The sequence below is a fragment of the Haematobia irritans genome, chromosome 4 (assembly GCF_050003625.1).
Source record: "Haematobia irritans isolate KBUSLIRL chromosome 4, ASM5000362v1, whole genome shotgun sequence".
NCBI classification, from domain to species: domain Eukaryota; kingdom Metazoa; phylum Arthropoda; class Insecta; order Diptera; family Muscidae; genus Haematobia; species Haematobia irritans.
In genome coordinates, this window is record NC_134400.1 from 111,493,116 (window position 1) to 111,511,863 (window position 18,748).

Here is an 18,748-nt window from a genome sequence, read left to right on the forward strand (position 1 = left end):
AGTGCAAATGTAAAAAATATATTTGTACAAAAATATGTGACGAAAAAATTATAATAAAATAAGAGAGATGTTTAACATAAAAACTGATTTTTATACCCTAAACCACATAGTGGTCGGGGTATAATAACTTTGATCTGCCAAAAAATGTGCGTACCAGAAATATTGATTTTAGACCCCATAAAATATATACCGATCGACTAAGAATCACATTCTGCGTCGATCTAGCGTTTGGTGTCCTTCCGTCAGTCTGTCCGTCCATGTATTTGTTGTTCGCAGGATTCCGGTCGCAATTATAATCCGATTTTGATGAAATTTGGTATGCGGCGGTTTTTTTGGTACATTGACGGACGGACGGACACCAAGCGCTAGATCGACTCAGGAGGTGATTCTGAGTCGATCGGTATATATTTTATGGGGACTAAAACCAATATTTCTGGTAAGCACATTTTTTTGGCAGATCAAAGTTATTATACCCTGACCACTATGTGGTTTTGGGTATAAAAATGAGGCTTATATGCTATGCTAAATTCGCATTTGTATTTTAAGGGCATGAAATCTTTGGCCTCGCGACAATATTTTTTTCAGTGTAGATAATTTGAAAAACGGAGTGTAATAAAAATATTGATAAAAATAAAAAGTGAAATTGGGAAAAACATTTATTTATTTTTTTATTTTTTTTTTAATTTCTCTATCCAATCACAATTTCTAAAGCAATCCAAAAACGAAGTACCATATATCCATCCTATGACAAGCCCATATACAATTCCCTGGAGATGATCCACCTCCGGATCACAAATTGGGGATCCAAACTACTTTTTTGGAAGTTCGTTTTTTGCTGGGCGCTCAAAATGTACCACTATTTAAGGGTCTAATACAATAGGCTCCTTTTTTATGCACATGTTTATATCCATATGTAATGAAATTCTATTTGTTTGAAGCTAAAGAATTTATAAAATTGTTTATAGAATATATTGGATTTAATTTACTCCTCTGATTCAGACTGAGTTGTTTTTGCCATTGAGAATTATATGAATTACGGCAATTTCACTTACATTCGCATTCTAATGCCTTACTCGCATTCCACATTGATACATTTAGTTTACATAACCTTGGGTGATTATTCTAAATATTTACAATTATAATTTCATTTAAATGAATTTCAAATATTTTACTTATGTTTAATTAACAAATATATATTTTTTCCTTGTTATTGTTAGTTTACTGATTTGCATGGTCCTTGTCCAGACTGTGGCTAAAAACCTTATCAGGTTAATTCTTGTTTTGTTTTCATTTATTTCCAATTTACTTTGATGTGTAATATTAAATACCAAAATGTTAAAATATGCAAATAACCATAATTACATAAATCTATGAACCTTAAAACATGACATTATATGTAAATATATTACATCTATTTTGTGTCAAGCATGATTAACAGAATATGATGGCCGCAACGCATTTATTTACAATTGACAACATTAAAAATTATAATCTACCGTGACGAGCATATTTCCATTCATATCATATTACTTCATAATTTATGCATATTACCCAGGGAGCAATAATGTTAGGTAAAAGGGGTCATTTGAAAAAAAGTAAATATATACACCGAAAGATGCAAAATAAAATTCTTAAAAAAAATAAGAACGACTTGAAACATCGTTGAATCACTTGCCATAAATGTGGGTTTATTTGCATTTACAGGAAAGGATAAAACCCCAGCAAAAGTGTTTTTAAAAAAAAAAATATTCATATAATCTCATGTGTAGAAAATTTTATTTATGCAAATAAATCAATTACTTCTTCAGTCGGCACATTTATTCGGCGATGAACCGACATTAATGCCAATCCATTGAGTCTACTCTCGCTAGTCGAATTTCTAAGATACGTCTTTAATCTCTTCATTGTTGAAAATGAAAGTTCGGATGAGTATGTAGTAACTGCAGGGATGGAAAATGCAGTACTATAGTACTTTTTTCAATACTTTTTCACCTCGGTCAGTACTGTAGTACCCCCGCGAATGATTTAGTACCTTTTGTGTAGACATTTTTGAGTCGATATCAGATTTATGGTACAATAGCTTTGACAAAATATTTTAATATTTTGAGAAAGTCTTTATCAACCTTATTTGCTAATAGTCTTTTACAAATATGGCAAAATAAACATGTTCATGTGGGAAGAAAATCTCTATTTTGTAAAAGACATAGTCAAAAACCGGATTTTATTGAACTTCAAGAATGTTTTAGTGGAAAAAAGAATGTGATTCTTTATTATCGATTTTTTATTTCGGTAGAAAATGTTGTCAAAATTTTATTTCTATATAGAATTTTTGCAAAATTTTATTTTTATAGGAAATTTTGTCAAAAATTTATTTCAATTGAAAATTTTGTACAAATTTTATTTCTATAGGAAATTTTTGCAAAATTTTATTTCTATAAAAAAATTTTGTTACATTTTTTTCTACAGATTTTTTTTGCAAAATTTTATTTTTATAGAAAATTTTTGCAAAATTGTATTTATATAGAAAATTTTGTCAAAAATTTTATTTTCTTTAAAATTTAGTCTCTTGACAATAATTTTCCAGTGAAATTTTTGTTGAAATTTAGTAAAAAGTACCTTTCCGCTCAAAAAATACCTTTTTTGTACTTTCTTAAAAATTGTATTTTCCATCTCTGAGTAACTGGCAAAGTGACCAAAATTTTTAAAAGAATATGCACAACAAACACAAATAAAAAGCAGAAAGACATTTTCCAAAAATGAAATTTGTGGTGCGAGAACAAAAACAATTTGTTTTTTTCGACCGTCGTTTGACGGGCTTTTCAACTAGTATTCTAGGATTTGTGCAAGTTTTATAGGTAAGCGTTTTCAAAATAAAACCTCCAGCTTTTCTTCAACATCTTCGATAAGATTTTTCTATGCAGCTAAAAATATATATTTATTTATATAAAAATATTCATTCATTTCGGGGGGGGGGGGGTGGTTTGATCCCCCTCATCCACCCCCCCTGAATAGGCCTTGCTTTCCATGTGCATCCAAAAAATTCTCTTCAAAAGATGAACTTAAGTTTTCCTTCACATGAAGTTCCTTTGAGGTGTTATACAATTATTCTTTCACACACCGAAAAAAAAGTGAACTGTTTTATAGGAGGAATGAACTACCTCGAACGAAAATTGAACTAAATTTTACTCCACATATTGAGATTTCCACAAATCGTTGTTAAAATCAGAAAATCTTAATGCCCTGTTGTACTTTTTAACTGCAGTTCACGAAATTACATCATCTCATAGAAGAAAAATTAACTAAAAGTAAAGAAGAAAATCATTGGCACCAAATCATGATCATTTTAACCATCATCGTACTAAAATCTTCTTTTGCTTTAGTTCATATTGAACTTATGTGTACGGTCATTGAACTTTATACTCACGTTTAGTTCATAAAATTTTTGAGACATACTTAAACAAAGTAAGATTTCATTAAGCTGTGGAAAATTTCGATACAAATAATAAAATTTAACTACAAGCAAATAAAATTTTTCCAATAAAAATAAGTTAAATTTAGCGTTAGTTTAACTACGGAAATTTTTTTCTGTGTATAAAGGGTTTTTATGAGTTTTTTTTTATACCCTCCACCATAGGATGGGGGGTATATTAACTTTGTCATTCCGTTTGTAACACATCGAAATATTGCTCTAAGACCCCATAAAGTATATATATTCTTGGTCGTGGTGAAATTTTGAGTCGATCTAAGCATGTCCGTCTGTTGAAGTCACGCTAACTTCCGAACAAAACAAAATATCGACTTGAAACTTGGCACAAGTAGTTGTTATTCATGTAGGTCGGATGGTATTGAAAATGGGCCATATCGGACCACTTTTACGTATAGCCCCCATATAAACCTCAGATTTGTCTTGCGGATCCTCTTGGAGGAGCAAAATTCATCCGATCCGGTTGAAATTTGGTAGTATAGTTATATGGTCCAAATGGTTAATTGGTCCAAATCGGTTCATAATTATATATAGCCCCCGCATAAACCGATTCCCAGATTTGGCTTACGGAGCCTCTAAGAGAAGCAAATTTTATCCGATCCGGCTGAAATTTGGTACGTGGTGCTAGTATATGGTCTTTAACAACCATGCAAAATTGGTTCACAACGGTGCATAATTATATATAGCCCCCATATAAATCGGTCCCCAGATTTGACTTCCGGAGCCCCTTGGAAGAGCAAAATTCACCCGATCCGGTTGAAATTTGGTACGTGGTGAAATTTGGTACATTGCGCTAGTATATGGCCGCTGACAACCATGCCAAAATTGGTCATATCGGCCTATAGTTATATATAGCCGATCCCCAAAAATAATCTACCAAAATTTTATTTCTATAGAAAATTTTGTCAACATTTTATTACTATACCTTACAAAACTTATGATTACCGGTGGTACCTTTATCTTTTGTGGAAGTGGAAAATCTTACTCAGACTTCACATCATTGTTGTTGCAGGGATAGATCCTGTAGTTACTTTCTTCGCCGTTTTGTGGGTTGTTGAAACTTCGTTTGGCTTAATTTAAAATTGCTGCATTGTTGTTGTTGGGTGTAATTGGAATTCGGTTGTTGATATTCTTTTGGGTACCAAAACTAATAATTTAGCCCATATTTAAGTGGGAAGAATTCCCCAGACTTTCTTTGGATTTTATTTCTATAGAAAATTTTGTCAAAATTTAATTTCTATAGAAAAATTTGTCAAAATTGTATTGTTATAGAAAATTTTGTCAAAATTTTATTTCTGTAGAAAATTTTGTCAAAATTTTATTTCTATAGAAAATTTTGTCACAATTTTATTTCTATAGAAAATTTTGTCAAAATTTTATTCAACTTTATTCAACTGAAATTTTGTCAAACTGAATTATTTACGTATTTAATCGGCCTTTTTATGTTCGATATAGACCCATTTCTGTTCTTGAGTTGTACACTCAAAGAAAAAATATTTTCCTCCGCAATGAAATTTTAGACAAACGAAATACTCCATTCGTATAAAGTATTTTCGTTTAGAGCAAACTAATCCGAATGTTTGATAAGCGATTAAACGATTCTGTCTAAAATTTGTGTCAAAAGAAAACAGTGGCGCACTGCTCATGAAAATAGCTTGAAACTGAAAATACAATTTTCAGATTTTACTTCTCGTAATCATTTAAATAATGGCGGTAAAAATCCTCAGATTGAAGATTTCAAATCAAGGCGTTATTAATCATTTGCACGATATGTTTATGATTTCTCTACAACTCAAACAAAATTGGTTCTTATATATCCAGAATCTGATCTAGTCTTCATAGGTAGAATTTTTAATTTTTATTTTTTCTTCGGGAAGCGTACTGGATGAACTGATTTGCTTGGGAGAATATTTATCATCAAATCCCCTGAAATTCTATATATTTCAAAGTAAACTATTATATTTGATTCATGGTGGTGGGTATTTAAGATTCGGCCCAGCTGTATATACTTGTTTTTATGGCGGGCATGCCAAACTTTCCAACATAGCGGATAGCAAGATAAGAATATGATATGTATGGATATATGTTTAGAAAACGGAAATCTTATATTTTTGTAGTTGTCGCATGTTGTGCCTTTAATCCAAATTTGTTATATGCTTGTCAATTAAATTCAAATATCTCGTAGCGAACTTGACTTTGTGCTGAGTAGCCCCAAAAAATATATATATTTGGAACAAAGCCTGTATTTACAAAATTCTGTAGATTGATTAGTTTTGTTTTTTTTTTTTTTTTTTGTAAATAAATATACATATTTTTCAATACTTTGTGTATACACATACATAGACTTCTATCTATAGGTATATGACTATATCTTAGAAATAATAAAGAAACCATACGAAAAATTGTCTTTATAGACTAATTTGTATACCTGCAATAGCCCCCTTGTAATTGTGATTCATGTTGTCCACTGTTATATACATTAGCTTGTGTCCTTTGACTGGAATTGTTCCTGGGATTTGCATTTTACTTTGCTTTCATATTTACACTTCAGTTTGATGTCTCATGATGTCCTGTATTTATATGGTTTCTGCTGTAGATACTGATGATGAATTGCCCTTAACATCCGCTACTTCAGATGAAGAAGATGTTTGGGTTTGGACACTTGGTGTCTTGGATGGTGGGGGGCCCACAGGCATAACTGTCATGCTGCGACTGTTGGGTATCACAATGCCCTCTTCCGCCATAGCAACACCTGATCCATCGCCTCTCGCGCCATACAGGGCTATAGGGCTCAATGATATGGATGTCTTCAAAGTCACGTGATTGGCTAAAGGGTTAAGATTTAGTCTTATCCGTTTACCACCATCTTGTGATGCTGTTGCCAATAAGGCCTGTTTGTCATTTTGAGAGTCAGTGCAATTTGGTGGCGGAGAGTGGAGGTGGGCAGGTGAGGGATCTGGTGTTGGAATGTCTTTCAGCAGATATGTGGTATCCGAATACCTCTGTGGCGAGCTGGATGGTGAGGCTATGGAAGGCCTGTAACTGCAATTCGATGCCGTTGCTATGGTTGCCACAGATCTGTGCTTGCGTCGCGTTACCTTGTCCGTGCGCAATTGAGCGAATTCGACCGTAGGCTTCTTCGCTTGTCTTAGCATTGGTTCAATGGTTCTACGATTTAGTTGTTGTTTATTATTAAGGTCAGACAGGCTTATATTATTCTTAAGTAAGAGTTCTAAATTTTCTATGGAATTTATATGCGTACCCTTGTCACTTTCAGTTTCACCCTTCAATTCCTCCAATGGGGTACGGGGTAAAAAGTTCGTCTTGCTTATCGTACTACAAGCCTCCGAAGAGTTGTCGATTGAAGACGAATTATTTTTGCAAAATGCTGGTAGGGCTCCGATTGTGACCACACTGGAACTGCTTGAAATGCAGGGTGTCACTGAAGTGGTGGAACTGACTGTGGTGCCAAACGACGATGAGATGTTGTGTTGACGGCACAAGGATTTACGTCTTTGTGCCGTCAAATTGTTCATGTTAAAATTGAGATCTACATCGGGTGATAGGTCTTCCGATTCAGTGATATTACTGCTAATCTGATGTGATAACATCAATGACTCGGGAGGATCGGGACAAGGATCGTTTGGTATATTTGTGGAATTACCTTCAATCCTTAGTGGATTTATTACCATTTCCTGGATAATTTCTTTTTCTGGCTGTGCTGTTCCGCTGATAGTTGTATCTGCTATTTGCGTCTCCTCTGATTTACCTTTGAGGAAGTAGGTTATCATGGAACCTTTTCCCTTGACATTGACACTGCCGCGGCATGTTAGTTCAAAGCCTCGTGGTTTAAGGATTTGATGCATTTCTTCGGTAACCTATGGATTAAATGGAAGGGAAGATTTACACATATAAATTAAGTTAGTCAAATGTAATTCTTTGTGCTAACATCAAAGAAATATGACCTTGTAGTCTTGTCTCTAAATCCTCAGTTTAAACAGAAAATCAGCAATCCATTTTTGACTATTAAGAGTAAAAAGTATTCCATATCTAGGTTAAATTAAGTATTGGGGCCCGTTATTTCAGTGCTTCCCAATTCCATGTGTAGCTTAAAAAAGGCACCAGTATTACTGAGAGTGTTCGGTGGAAGCTGGGATTGAAGCTATGACCCTTTATATGCAAGACGGACAGCAAAACCATTGCAGGATTATATTTTTCTCAAACCCCACAAAAACATGTTGAAGTTTTGAGTCGATCCAAGGATGCCTGTCCGTCCGAAACAACCTTGAAACTAGGAACAGGTACGCGCAAAGAAAACAAAGCCCTTTGCAAAAGGGGTATCCCAAACTTTGTGCTTTTGTTACAGATTTTATACCCTTTACCACTACCGATTGTCCTAGAATTATATTCTGTGCCGATTTAGCTATGTCCGTCTGTCTGTCTGCATTTGTATTTATGTGTGCAAAGTAGAGCTCGTAGTTTAAGTCCCATCGTCCTCAAGTTTGGCACATGATCGTTTTTATACCCTAAACCACATAGTGGTCAGGGTATAATAAGTTTGATCTGCCAAAAAATATGCCTACCAGAAATATTGATTTTAGACCCCATAAAATATATACCGATCGACTCAGAATCACCTCCTGAGTCGATCTAGCGCTTGGTGTCCGTCCGTCTGTCTGTCCATGTATTTGTTGTTCCCAGGATTCCGGTCGCAATTATTAACCGATTTTGATGAAATTTGGTACATGGAGTTTTTTGGGCACAATGACGAAAGCTATTGAATTTGGAAGAAATCTGATCAATTTTAGATATAGCTCTCATATATATGTATCGCACGATTTCGACAAATGGGGTTACGTTGCGCTTTTTTACAAACGGATCATCACCAAATTTGGCAAAAAATAATCTTTTTCATTGCCCTTTAAGTCTGCAAAATTTCATCCAAATCGGTTCAGATTTAGATATAACTAAGTTTTTACTCCCTTCACCACTACTGTGGTACAGGGTATAATAAGTTTGTGCATTTGAATGTTACGCCAAGTAGGAAAAGTCTGAGACCCATCGTTTAGTATACCGATCGTCTTAGAATTATTTATTTATTTATTTATATATTTACAATCATAATGAATTATGAAAATAAATAGGTAATATAGGTGCTAACAACATAGGTTTTCGACCTGGTCTTAGAATTAAATTCTGAGTCGATTTAGCGATGTCCGTCTGTCTGTCTGTCTGTCCGTCCGTCCGTCCGTCTGTATGTATATGTAATTTTGTGTGCAAAGTACAACTCGCAGTTTAAGTCCGATCGTCCTCAAATTTGACACAGAGTTTTACATTGGCTAAAAGACAATCGCTATTGATTTTGAAAAAAAAAATCGGTTCAGATTTAGATATAGCTGCCATATATATTTATCACCGATCTGGTCATAATTGACGTATTTATCAACGTATTTTCTCAAAATTTCGGGCAGCCAAATATTTTGGGGCTTTCGTAAGATATGCAGAATATCAGCCAAATCGGTTCAGATTTAGATATAGCTCCAATATATATCTTTCGTCCGATTTGAACTTATATGACCAAAAAAGGCAGATTTTTGTCCTGATTTGCTTCAAATTTTGCACAAGGAGAACGTTTAATAACTCCCACACTGAAAACAAAGCATGCCTGGTTCCAAAGATTTTGTCTTTACTTTAAAAATTTTGGTATTGATTCCGAGCCAAAGAAGCGGAGAATACAAGTAAGGATATGTTTAAGACACAATTCTCTTTTAAATTTGGGTTTTGTGTATTTGCTTCTAGGAAGCAAATTTTAATTTGTCGCTTTTTCAGCTTTTTTTCTTCATATGCTATCAAAGTATTTTAAAAACTAGTAAACGACAACTTTATTTTCAAAATTAAGACTCGACTTCCAGTAGTAATTATGCTATGTTTCAAGTAAAAAGCGTCTTTAAAATGAAGTGTTGAAAAACATGTCCTATATTTGAACGATTTTTTTGCTTTGTAGTCAAGATGCAAAAAGACAACAAATTTAAAGACAATTTCATTAAATTTAAGTAATTTTTCTGAACTATTAAAGTCAAGTTGACCTTAGCCCTAACGTTTTTTCTTTCATGTTATGATACCCATTTTTAAGTGAAATCACTTAATTATAAGGATTATACGACTTCATTGAAAAGTTTATCGACTTTTGGACAAGGAAAAAAACTTTATATTAGAGAAATGCGTCTTCTATGCTAAGCAAAATTTGCATTCGTATTTTAAAGACATGAAATCTTTGACCCCACGACAATATTTTTTTCAGTGCATATATATCTTTCGTCCGATTTAGACTCATATGACCACAGACGCCAAAGTTTACTACCGATCTTCGTGAAATTGTACACAGAGGGTAGAATTGACATCCAACCAATGCTTGGTAAATTTGATTGAAATCGGTTCAAATTTAGATATAGCTCCCATATATATCTTTCGTCCGATTTGAACTTATATGGCCACAAAAGCCAGAGTTTTGCCGTGCATTGCTTCAAATTTTGCACAAGGGGTACCTTTAATAGTATCGTTAAGTGTGTCAAATTTTATTAAAATCGATTCAGATTTAGATATAGCTCACATATATATCTTTCGCCCGATTTGGACTTATATGGTCTCAAAAGCCAGAGTTTTGCCTTGATTTGCTCATAAGCGTAGGAAGGCCTCTGGGGAGAGGGCTTAGACCCCCCCAGAAAAAATGTAGCCCCCCCAGAATTTAAAAACCTATTTACGATTTGCATTTAAATTAATTAAATAAGTATATACAACCGCACAAAGTTCCGCTAAAGACTTTCATGCACAATCGAATTACTTGGGTTGTGGTAGAAGTTGCCGATGGCAATGTTTGAAGTCTGATATTTATGAAATAGAGCTGTGATTGAACTTATGGTTTAGTTGAATAAATAACAGCCTGATTCTGTATGTCGAACGAGTTCAATCGATCGACTGAAATGCATAGAAACAGCTGTTTTTTATACCCTCCATCATAGGATGGGGGTATATTAACTTTGTCATTCCGTTTGTAACACATCGAAATATTGCTCTAAGACCCCATAAAGTATATATATTCTGGGTCGTGGTGAAATTCTGAGTCGATCTAAGCGTGTCCGTCCGTCCGTCCGTCCGTCCGTCCGTCCGTCCGTCTGTTGAAATCACGCTAACTTCCGAACGAAACAAGCTATCGACTCGAAACTTGGCACAAGTAGTTGTTATCGATGTAGGTCGGATGGTATTGAAAATGGGCCATATCGGTCCACTTTTACGTATAGCCCCCATATAAAGGGACCCTCAGATTTGGCTTGTGGAGCCTCTAACAGAAGCATATTTCATCCGATCCGGCTGAAATTTGGTATATGGTGTTGGTATATGGTCTCTAATAACCATGCAAAAATTTGTCCACATCGGTCCATAATTATATATAGCCCCCATATAAACCGATCCCCAGATTTGGCTTGTGGAGCCTAAAAGAGAAGCAAATTTCATCCGATCCGGCTGAAATTTGGTACATGGTGTTGGTATATGGTATCTAACAATCATGCAAAAATTGGTCCATATCGGTCCATAATTATATATAGCCCCCATATAAACTGATCCCCAGATTTGGCTTGTGGAGCCTCTAAGAGAAGCATATTTCATCCGATCCGGCTGAAATTTGGTACATGGTGTTGGTATATGGTCTCTAACAATCATGCAAAAGTTGGTCCACATCGGTCAATAATTATATATAGCCCCCATACAAACCGATCCCCAGATTTGGCTTGCGGAGCCTCAAAGAGAAGCAAATTTCATCCGATCCGGTTGAAATTTGGTACATGATGTTGGTATATGGTCTCTAACAACCATGCAAAAATTGGTCCACATCGGTCCATAATTATATATAGACCCCATATAAACCGATCTCCAGATTTGGCTTGCGAAGCCTCAAAGAGAAGCAAATTGCATCCGATCCGGCTGAAATTTGGTACATGGTATTGGTATATGGTCTCTACCAACCATGCAAAAATTGGTTCACATCGGTCCATAATTATATAGCCCCCATATAAAACGTTCTCCAGATTTGACCTCTGGAGCCTCTTGGAGGAGCAAAATTCATCCGATCCGGTTCAAATTAGGAACGTGGTGTTAGTATATGCTCGCTAACAACCATACCAAAATTGGTCCAATCACACAAAAATTGGTCCATATCGGTTCATAATCATGGTTGCCACTAGAGCCAAAAATAATCTACCAAAATTTTATTTCTATAGAAAATTTTGTCAAAATTTTATTTCTAGAGAAAATTTTGTTAAAATTTTATTCGGTTCATAATAAAATTTTCATCATTGTCAAAATTTTATTTCTATAGAAAATTTTGTCAAAATTTTATTTCTATAGAAAATTTTGTTCAAATTTTATTCGGTTCATAATCATGGTTGCCACTCGAGCCAAAAATAATCTACCAAGATTTTATTTCTATAGAAAATTTTGTCAAAAGTTTATTTCTATAGAAAATTTTGCTAAAATTTTATTGCTGTAGAAATTTTTGTCAAAATTTTCTTTCTATAGAAAATTTTGTCAAAATTTTTATTTCTATAGAAAATTTTGTGAAAATTTTATTTCTATAGAAAATTTTGTTAAAATTTTATTTCTGTAGAAAATTTTGTCAACGTTTTATGTCTACTTTGTCAAACTGAATTATATACGTATTGGATCGATCTTTTTTGATGTAATATATACCACGTATGGACTTGCATACAATTTAGAAGATGGTTTTAGGAGGTTTTAAGATACCTTGCCATCGGCAAGCGTTACCGCAACTTAAGTAATTCGATTCTGGATGGCAGTGTTTAGAAGAAGTTTCTACGCAATCCATGATGGAGGGTACATAAGCTTCGCCTGGCCGAACTTACGGCCGTATATACTTGTTGGTTATAAATTCAGCTGTTTGTTTCCATTTTAGTCGATCCACAGAGCTCATTCGACATACAGAAACAGGCTGTAAAGCTCCTTTATTATATTGTTTAGTCTGGTTTAGTCATCTTAATTAAAAAAAAAAATTGGTATTAAAACTATTCTTTCATAAATTAATATCTTAATAATGCTGCAAAAAAGCGTCGCCAAAAAAGAAGTGAAAATGTTCTTTTTGGGTCCGGAAGTGGTGCAAAATTGGCGGAGAAGCGATGAATGTAATAGGAACTCGTCATTGAACGAATGGCCACCGTTTCAACAGCCGTTGCAATAAATTTGCATCACTTCTTACGGTGTGATCCGAATTCAGAGTTTTGAATGTGAGTTAAAAAATTGTGTGATATTTTCCCAAATAAATTTTATTTATTCGTTTTTTATTTGATTTTTGGTCGACCTTTTGTTAGAATTATATAAATATATATAAAGACCTCGAGCTTCAAGAAACATTAATTTATAATAATTTTTATATTTTTTTATGACTTTTAATGCATTCTAACGCTAAATTATCGATTTTTTTATAATGGATTTAGCATTTTTGTGGCAAAATTTGAATAATTTTTACCATTTTATTTATTCTTACTCTTTTTTTAAACTATTTGAAAAAAGAAAACAAAAATTACGCATTAAAATATAAAAAAAAACTGAAGTAAAAAACTTCCTGTGTAGTTAATATAATTAACTTCTAATTATACAATTATTATTCGAGCTTTATGGACAGATATAGATTAAGGAACATGGTTAATAGAGCCATTGAAAAGAAAACGCCAGATACAAATCTATACACGCCTGGACTGTACATGTTTCGGTTCGGGCGAATGAACCTTTCCACAGCCTTTAGTATAGATCTGGCTGGGAGAGATAACTCAATTTTGGGCCCTTTATGCTAACTCCTTATGGAGAAAACATTTGGGAAATTTCCTCTTACAAATTGAATCATCTTTTCTCCCACTGTACATCATCTTTTCATATAACTTACAAGTCCCTTAATCTTATTTTTATTTCGTTTTGTTACATAGTAATGCAACAACACGAAATTTGTTTTTAGAAAGCTAATTTGTTAGAATTCACCTAAGTGGTGAACAGTCATGGCTCTATTAACCATGTTCCTTAATCTATATCTGTCCATAAAGCTCGAATAATAATTGTATAATTAGATATAATGCATTTGGACGTCAATTGCCTGTTTCGGTATCAGGCTAACATGTAATATAATAAGCAACGATGAGCCCGTCGTAAAACTAGGAAAAACACGACTAATGTACGCGTTAGAATTGTTGTTGTATCCTGGAAACCAGTTTCTGTTAATTGTCATATGTTGTAGTTGACTGTAGAAACAATAAGCATTGTTCGACTGTTCACCACTTAGGTGAATTCTAACAAATTAGCTTTCTAAAAACAAATTTCGTGTTGTTGCATTACTATGTAACAAAACGAAATAAAAATAAGATTAAGGGACTTGTAAGTTATATGAAAAGATGATGTACAGTGGGAGAAAAGATGATTCAATTTGTAAGAGGAAATTTCCCAAATGTTTTCTCCATAAGGAGTTAGCATAAAGGGCCCAAAATTGAGTTATCTCTCCCAGCCAGATCTATACTAAAGGCTGTGGAAAGGTTCATTCGCCCGAACCGAAACATGTACAGTCCAGGCGTGTATAGATTTGTATCTGGCGTTTTCTTTTCAATGGCTCTATTAACCATGTTCCTTAATCTATATCTGTCCATAAAGCTCGAATGATAATTGTATAATTAGATATAATGCATTTGGACGTCAATTGCCTGTTTCGGTATCAGGCTAACATGTAATATAATAATTAACTTCTTTGTGAGGACATTTTTGGAAGTGCTTTTAAAGTTTTGCCTTTAAAACAAATCCCAAATTTTTTGCTGTGAAAAGTGTGGAACTACTTTTAGTTGCTTTATTATATATTATTTTGATGTCTATTTTTGTATTCTTTTTTATGAAATAAAACAATAACTGAACCAATAAGTTCAGTCTATAAATGTTTAGGTTGGGGGGCTATAGCCCCCCCTAGGAAAATTGTCTAGCTACGCTAATGGATTTGCTTCAAATTTCGCACAAGGAGTACGTTTAGTAGTATCGGTAATTGACCAAATTTGGTTGAAATCGGTTCAGATTTAGATATGGCTCCCATATATATCTTCCGTCAGATTAGCACTCATATGACCAGGGGGGCCAAAGTTATACTCCCATTTACGTGAAATTTTGCATAGATAGCAGAATTATTATTCTAACTATACATGTCAAATTTAGTCAAAATCGGTTCAGATTATATACAGCTCCCATATATACGTACACCAGAGTTGGGGAAATATAGTACACATTTTAGATCCATTTGCAATGGAAGTTTCCTCCAATTAACTGGATAGCGTTAGCCGATTTAAATTTTAATTCTAGAAATTTTGTAGAAGTAAAAAATTGTCTCCTTTATATAGCTTCCAGCAAGTGTGAAGTACACGCAAAAAAATAATTCATTCCTCCCAAACGAAATTTTAGACAAACAAAGTTCGTTTCTCATTTGCTTTTCGCTGTAAGGAAGTGTATTTGGAAGAAAAGTATATACTTTTTGTGATAAACGTTTATTCTTTTCCAGGATGTAAAAACAATTTCATAAAGACTAACTCAAAAAAATTTTTTTCTGGCTAATTGCATTTTCCCTCACATCTTTCTCACTTCCACGAAGTTTGTTAGTCCTTAGCACCTTTTTCTGTAATACCAACAATGTAGAAGAAATTATACGATTCTATAAATTTTTAAAATTTTTTTACCTTTCGCCTGGACGGAGAATCGAACCGCGGACCATGCACTTTGTAAGCCAACACACTAACCACTGAGCTATGAACCTGTTATGGTCATCAATAGATGAATATCCATATAAGTTATATTTATATAGCATAGCTTGCGGCGCCCACGAACCGAATAAACAAAGTTTATTTAACAGAAACAAGCATTTAGTTTGGCACCGTGGAGCAGTGGTTGCTACGTTCGACTTGCATGCCAAGGGTCGTGGGTTCGATCCCCGCTTCGACCAAAGTTTTTTTTTTACATATAAAGGGTGATACGGTCAAAATTTGGTCAAGGGAAAACGCGTGTAAATCGGTGAAATCGTTTATTTAAAAAATCAAATTAAATTTCTTTTTCAAGTTCAATTAGTATAAAATTCAGGAAAAATATTCAGTTAGGCTTTCGCTTTTCCAAATCCGAATTGCCGGGCCTCATGCTTGACACCTGCCATCAGATTTTGTACAGCCACCTTGTCCACCTTCTTCGCCGCAGAAAGCCAGTTTTCCTTGAACTGCTGCTCGTCCTTAGCAGTTTTTTTGGTCTTCTTTAGGTTCCGCTTGACAATAGCCCAGTATTTCTCAATTGGGCGGAGCTCTGGCGTGTTGGGAGGGTTCTTGTCCTTGGGAACCACCTGCACGTTGTTGGCGGCGTACCACTCCATGGCCTTTTTACCGTAATGGCAAGATGCCAAATCCGGCCAAAACAGTACGGAAAAACCGTGTTTCTTCAGGAAAGGCTGCAGACGTTTATTCAAACACTCTTTCACGTAAATTTCTTGGTTGACAGTCCCGGAAGCTATGAAAATGCTGCTTTTCAAGCCACAGGTACAGATGGCTTGCCAAACCAGATATTTCTTTGCGAACTTTGACAGTTTTATGTTCTTGAAAATATCTGCTACCTTTCCCCTTCCTTTTGCCGTATAAAACTCCTGTCCCGGAAGCTGCTTGTAGTCGGATTTGACGTAGGTTTCGTCGTCCATTACCACGCAGTCAAACTTCGTCAGCATCGTCGTGTACAGCCTCGGGGATCGCGCTTTGGCCGTCGTATTTTCTTTATCATCGCGATTTGGAGTCACTACCTTCTTGTAAGTCGATAGTCCGGCTCGTTTTTTGGCTCGATGCACGGTAGTAGACGATACACCCAGCTTATTTGCGGCATCTCGGAGAGAGAGGTTAGGGTTTCGCTTGAAACTACTGGCAACTCTCTTTGTCGTCTCAGCGGCTTCCGGTATTCGATTTCCCCCCGATCCAGACTTCCTGGCTGTCAACAAACGTTCCCCAAACACTTTAATTACATTTGTAACGGTTGATTTGGCAACTTTTAGCGATTTTGCCAGCTTTGCCTGCGAGTAGCTCGGATTTTCGCGATGCGCGAGCAAAATTTTGATACGCTGCTCTTCTTGCTTGGACGGCATTTTGACAACTGAAGAGTGAATTTCAAAATCAAAATAGGAGCAACATTCTACACACACACACCTTCAAAATGACGGGAGTTCAGTTTTTTTAAATGCAAAATTGAAAAAAATACGTCAAGTTTATATTGACCAAATTTTGACCGTATCACCCTTTATTCCAGATATGTTCGGAAGATTCCGAAAAAATGTTCAACATTACATTGTAGTATATTAAATTTTGAACTGTAAACTGTGTCTTATTAAAGACCTAAAGTCGGAAAGAACAGTGTTTGATATAAACGAAATGGACTGTGTTGTTGTTTCAAAAATAACTTTTTTTATTGAAAAAATAAAAATTTTGTAACAAACGAATTTTTTTGGTGATAAAAGTTTAAAAATTTCGAAGCAATTCAAAAAACTCTAACAAAAGAAAAACGTTTTCGGTACACGTTTTCCAAACGTTTTTTTTTCTTTGCGTGTAGTTGATATGGTAACACAAATTTTGGCCTACATAGGGGTGAAGGGTATAATATAGTCGGCCCCGCCCGACTTTAGACTTTACTTACTTGTTTCTAATATTTAGCGTCTTGTAGGACGTAGGGCCACAATGTAGGGACATTTTCAATCAACACAATTTGGAAATTAGAAGCCGGCAAGGCTTGATATTTAACAAAAAAATCTAACAAATTTTGAAGTTTACCACAAATTAACACAAATCTAGCAAACAAATGTTTCAACAGAAATTTTTGTTAAAACTTTATTCCTGTAGGAAATTTTGTAGACATTTTATTTCTATAGAAAATTTTGTCAAAATTGTATTTTTATAGATTTTTTTTCAAAATATTATTTCTATAAAAATTTTCTCAAAATTTTATTTCTATGGAATTTTTTCTCAAAATTTTATTTTTATAAAATTAATTAGAAAAATTTTATTTCTATAGAGATTTAACAAAAAAAAAAAAAAGTATTATGTTTGTAGAATTCTACCAACTGTGGCAACCGTGGTGGTAATACAAATTTATTTTCTAGGTTATATACGTTGCATTTTCATGTTTTACAATAATAAAGTACTAAGAATCATTTTTTGTTGTAGAATTTGTTTAAATTTAACGAAAATATTGTAGGGGAAATTGTTTGGTAATGTATGTGAAAGTAGGGAACTTTTTTGTCCTTGTAGGGTAAACCGAACATTTTCCCTGGCCACACTGACTATGAGCTATAGTCAGATTGAGACAAAGCACCTAAAACATGTATCCCTTAATTTTCTTAAATATGCAACTGCGGTTTATCTCCCAGACCTATATCAGTGTTACCCCACAAATACTCATGATTACTAACATAATTCAGTAAGGGTGGTTTAGGGTATGATATAGTCGGCCCCGCCCGACTTTCTACTTACTTGCTTTATTAATAATGAACTCAATATTAGTGGCATACTAACTCTGTAGGTTCAAAATCAACTATAGCTCCTAATATCAGACATTTCTGTTCAGATTACATGTGAACTCCCATGTACCCCTTAATGTTCTTAAATGTGGAAATGCGGGTTTTCCCCAAACCTATACCATTGATACCCCACAAACAATGTTTAGTAATTCAGAAGGGGTGGTTTAGGGTATGCTATAGTCGGCCCCGCCCGACTTTCTGCTTTACTCACTTGTTTAATAATGTACTCTATATTAGTGGCATACTACTCTGTAGGTTCAGAATCAACTATATCTCCTCATATCACACATTTCTGTTCAGATTGTGATAAAACAAAAACAAACATGTACCCCTTAATGTTCTTAAATATGGAAATGCGGGTTTTCCCCAAACCTATACCATTGATACCCCACAAACAATGTTTACTAATTCAGTAGGGGTTGTTTAGGGTATGATATAGTCGGCCCGCCCGACTTTCTACTTTGCTCACTTGTTTACTTACATTTTTAATTTTTTTTCGCTTTGAATACTCTATAGGCACTCCAATTTGCAACCAAGAAAACAACTGAACAAATTATAAGAAGTGAAATTGTTTTAACGTCTTCTAGCGGGACTTTGTTTATTTTTATACCCACCACCATAGAATGGTGACGGGGGTATAATAA

At 34.5% G+C, this 18,748-nt stretch overlaps 1 protein-coding gene across 1 annotated transcript in view; it reads right to left on the reverse strand.

The window, feature by feature from the left end:
* Positions 1 to 6,060: 6,060 nt before the first annotated feature.
* The window catches only part of LOC142235716 (uncharacterized), a 428,189-nt gene continuing 415,501 nt past the window's right edge, over positions 6,061 to 18,748 (reverse strand). Inside the window, exon 27 of the mRNA XM_075306976.1 lies at positions 6,061 to 7,362. Coding sequence (XP_075163091.1) covers positions 6,061 to 7,362 — 1,302 coding nt within the window. The remainder of the gene's footprint in view (positions 7,363 to 18,748) is intronic.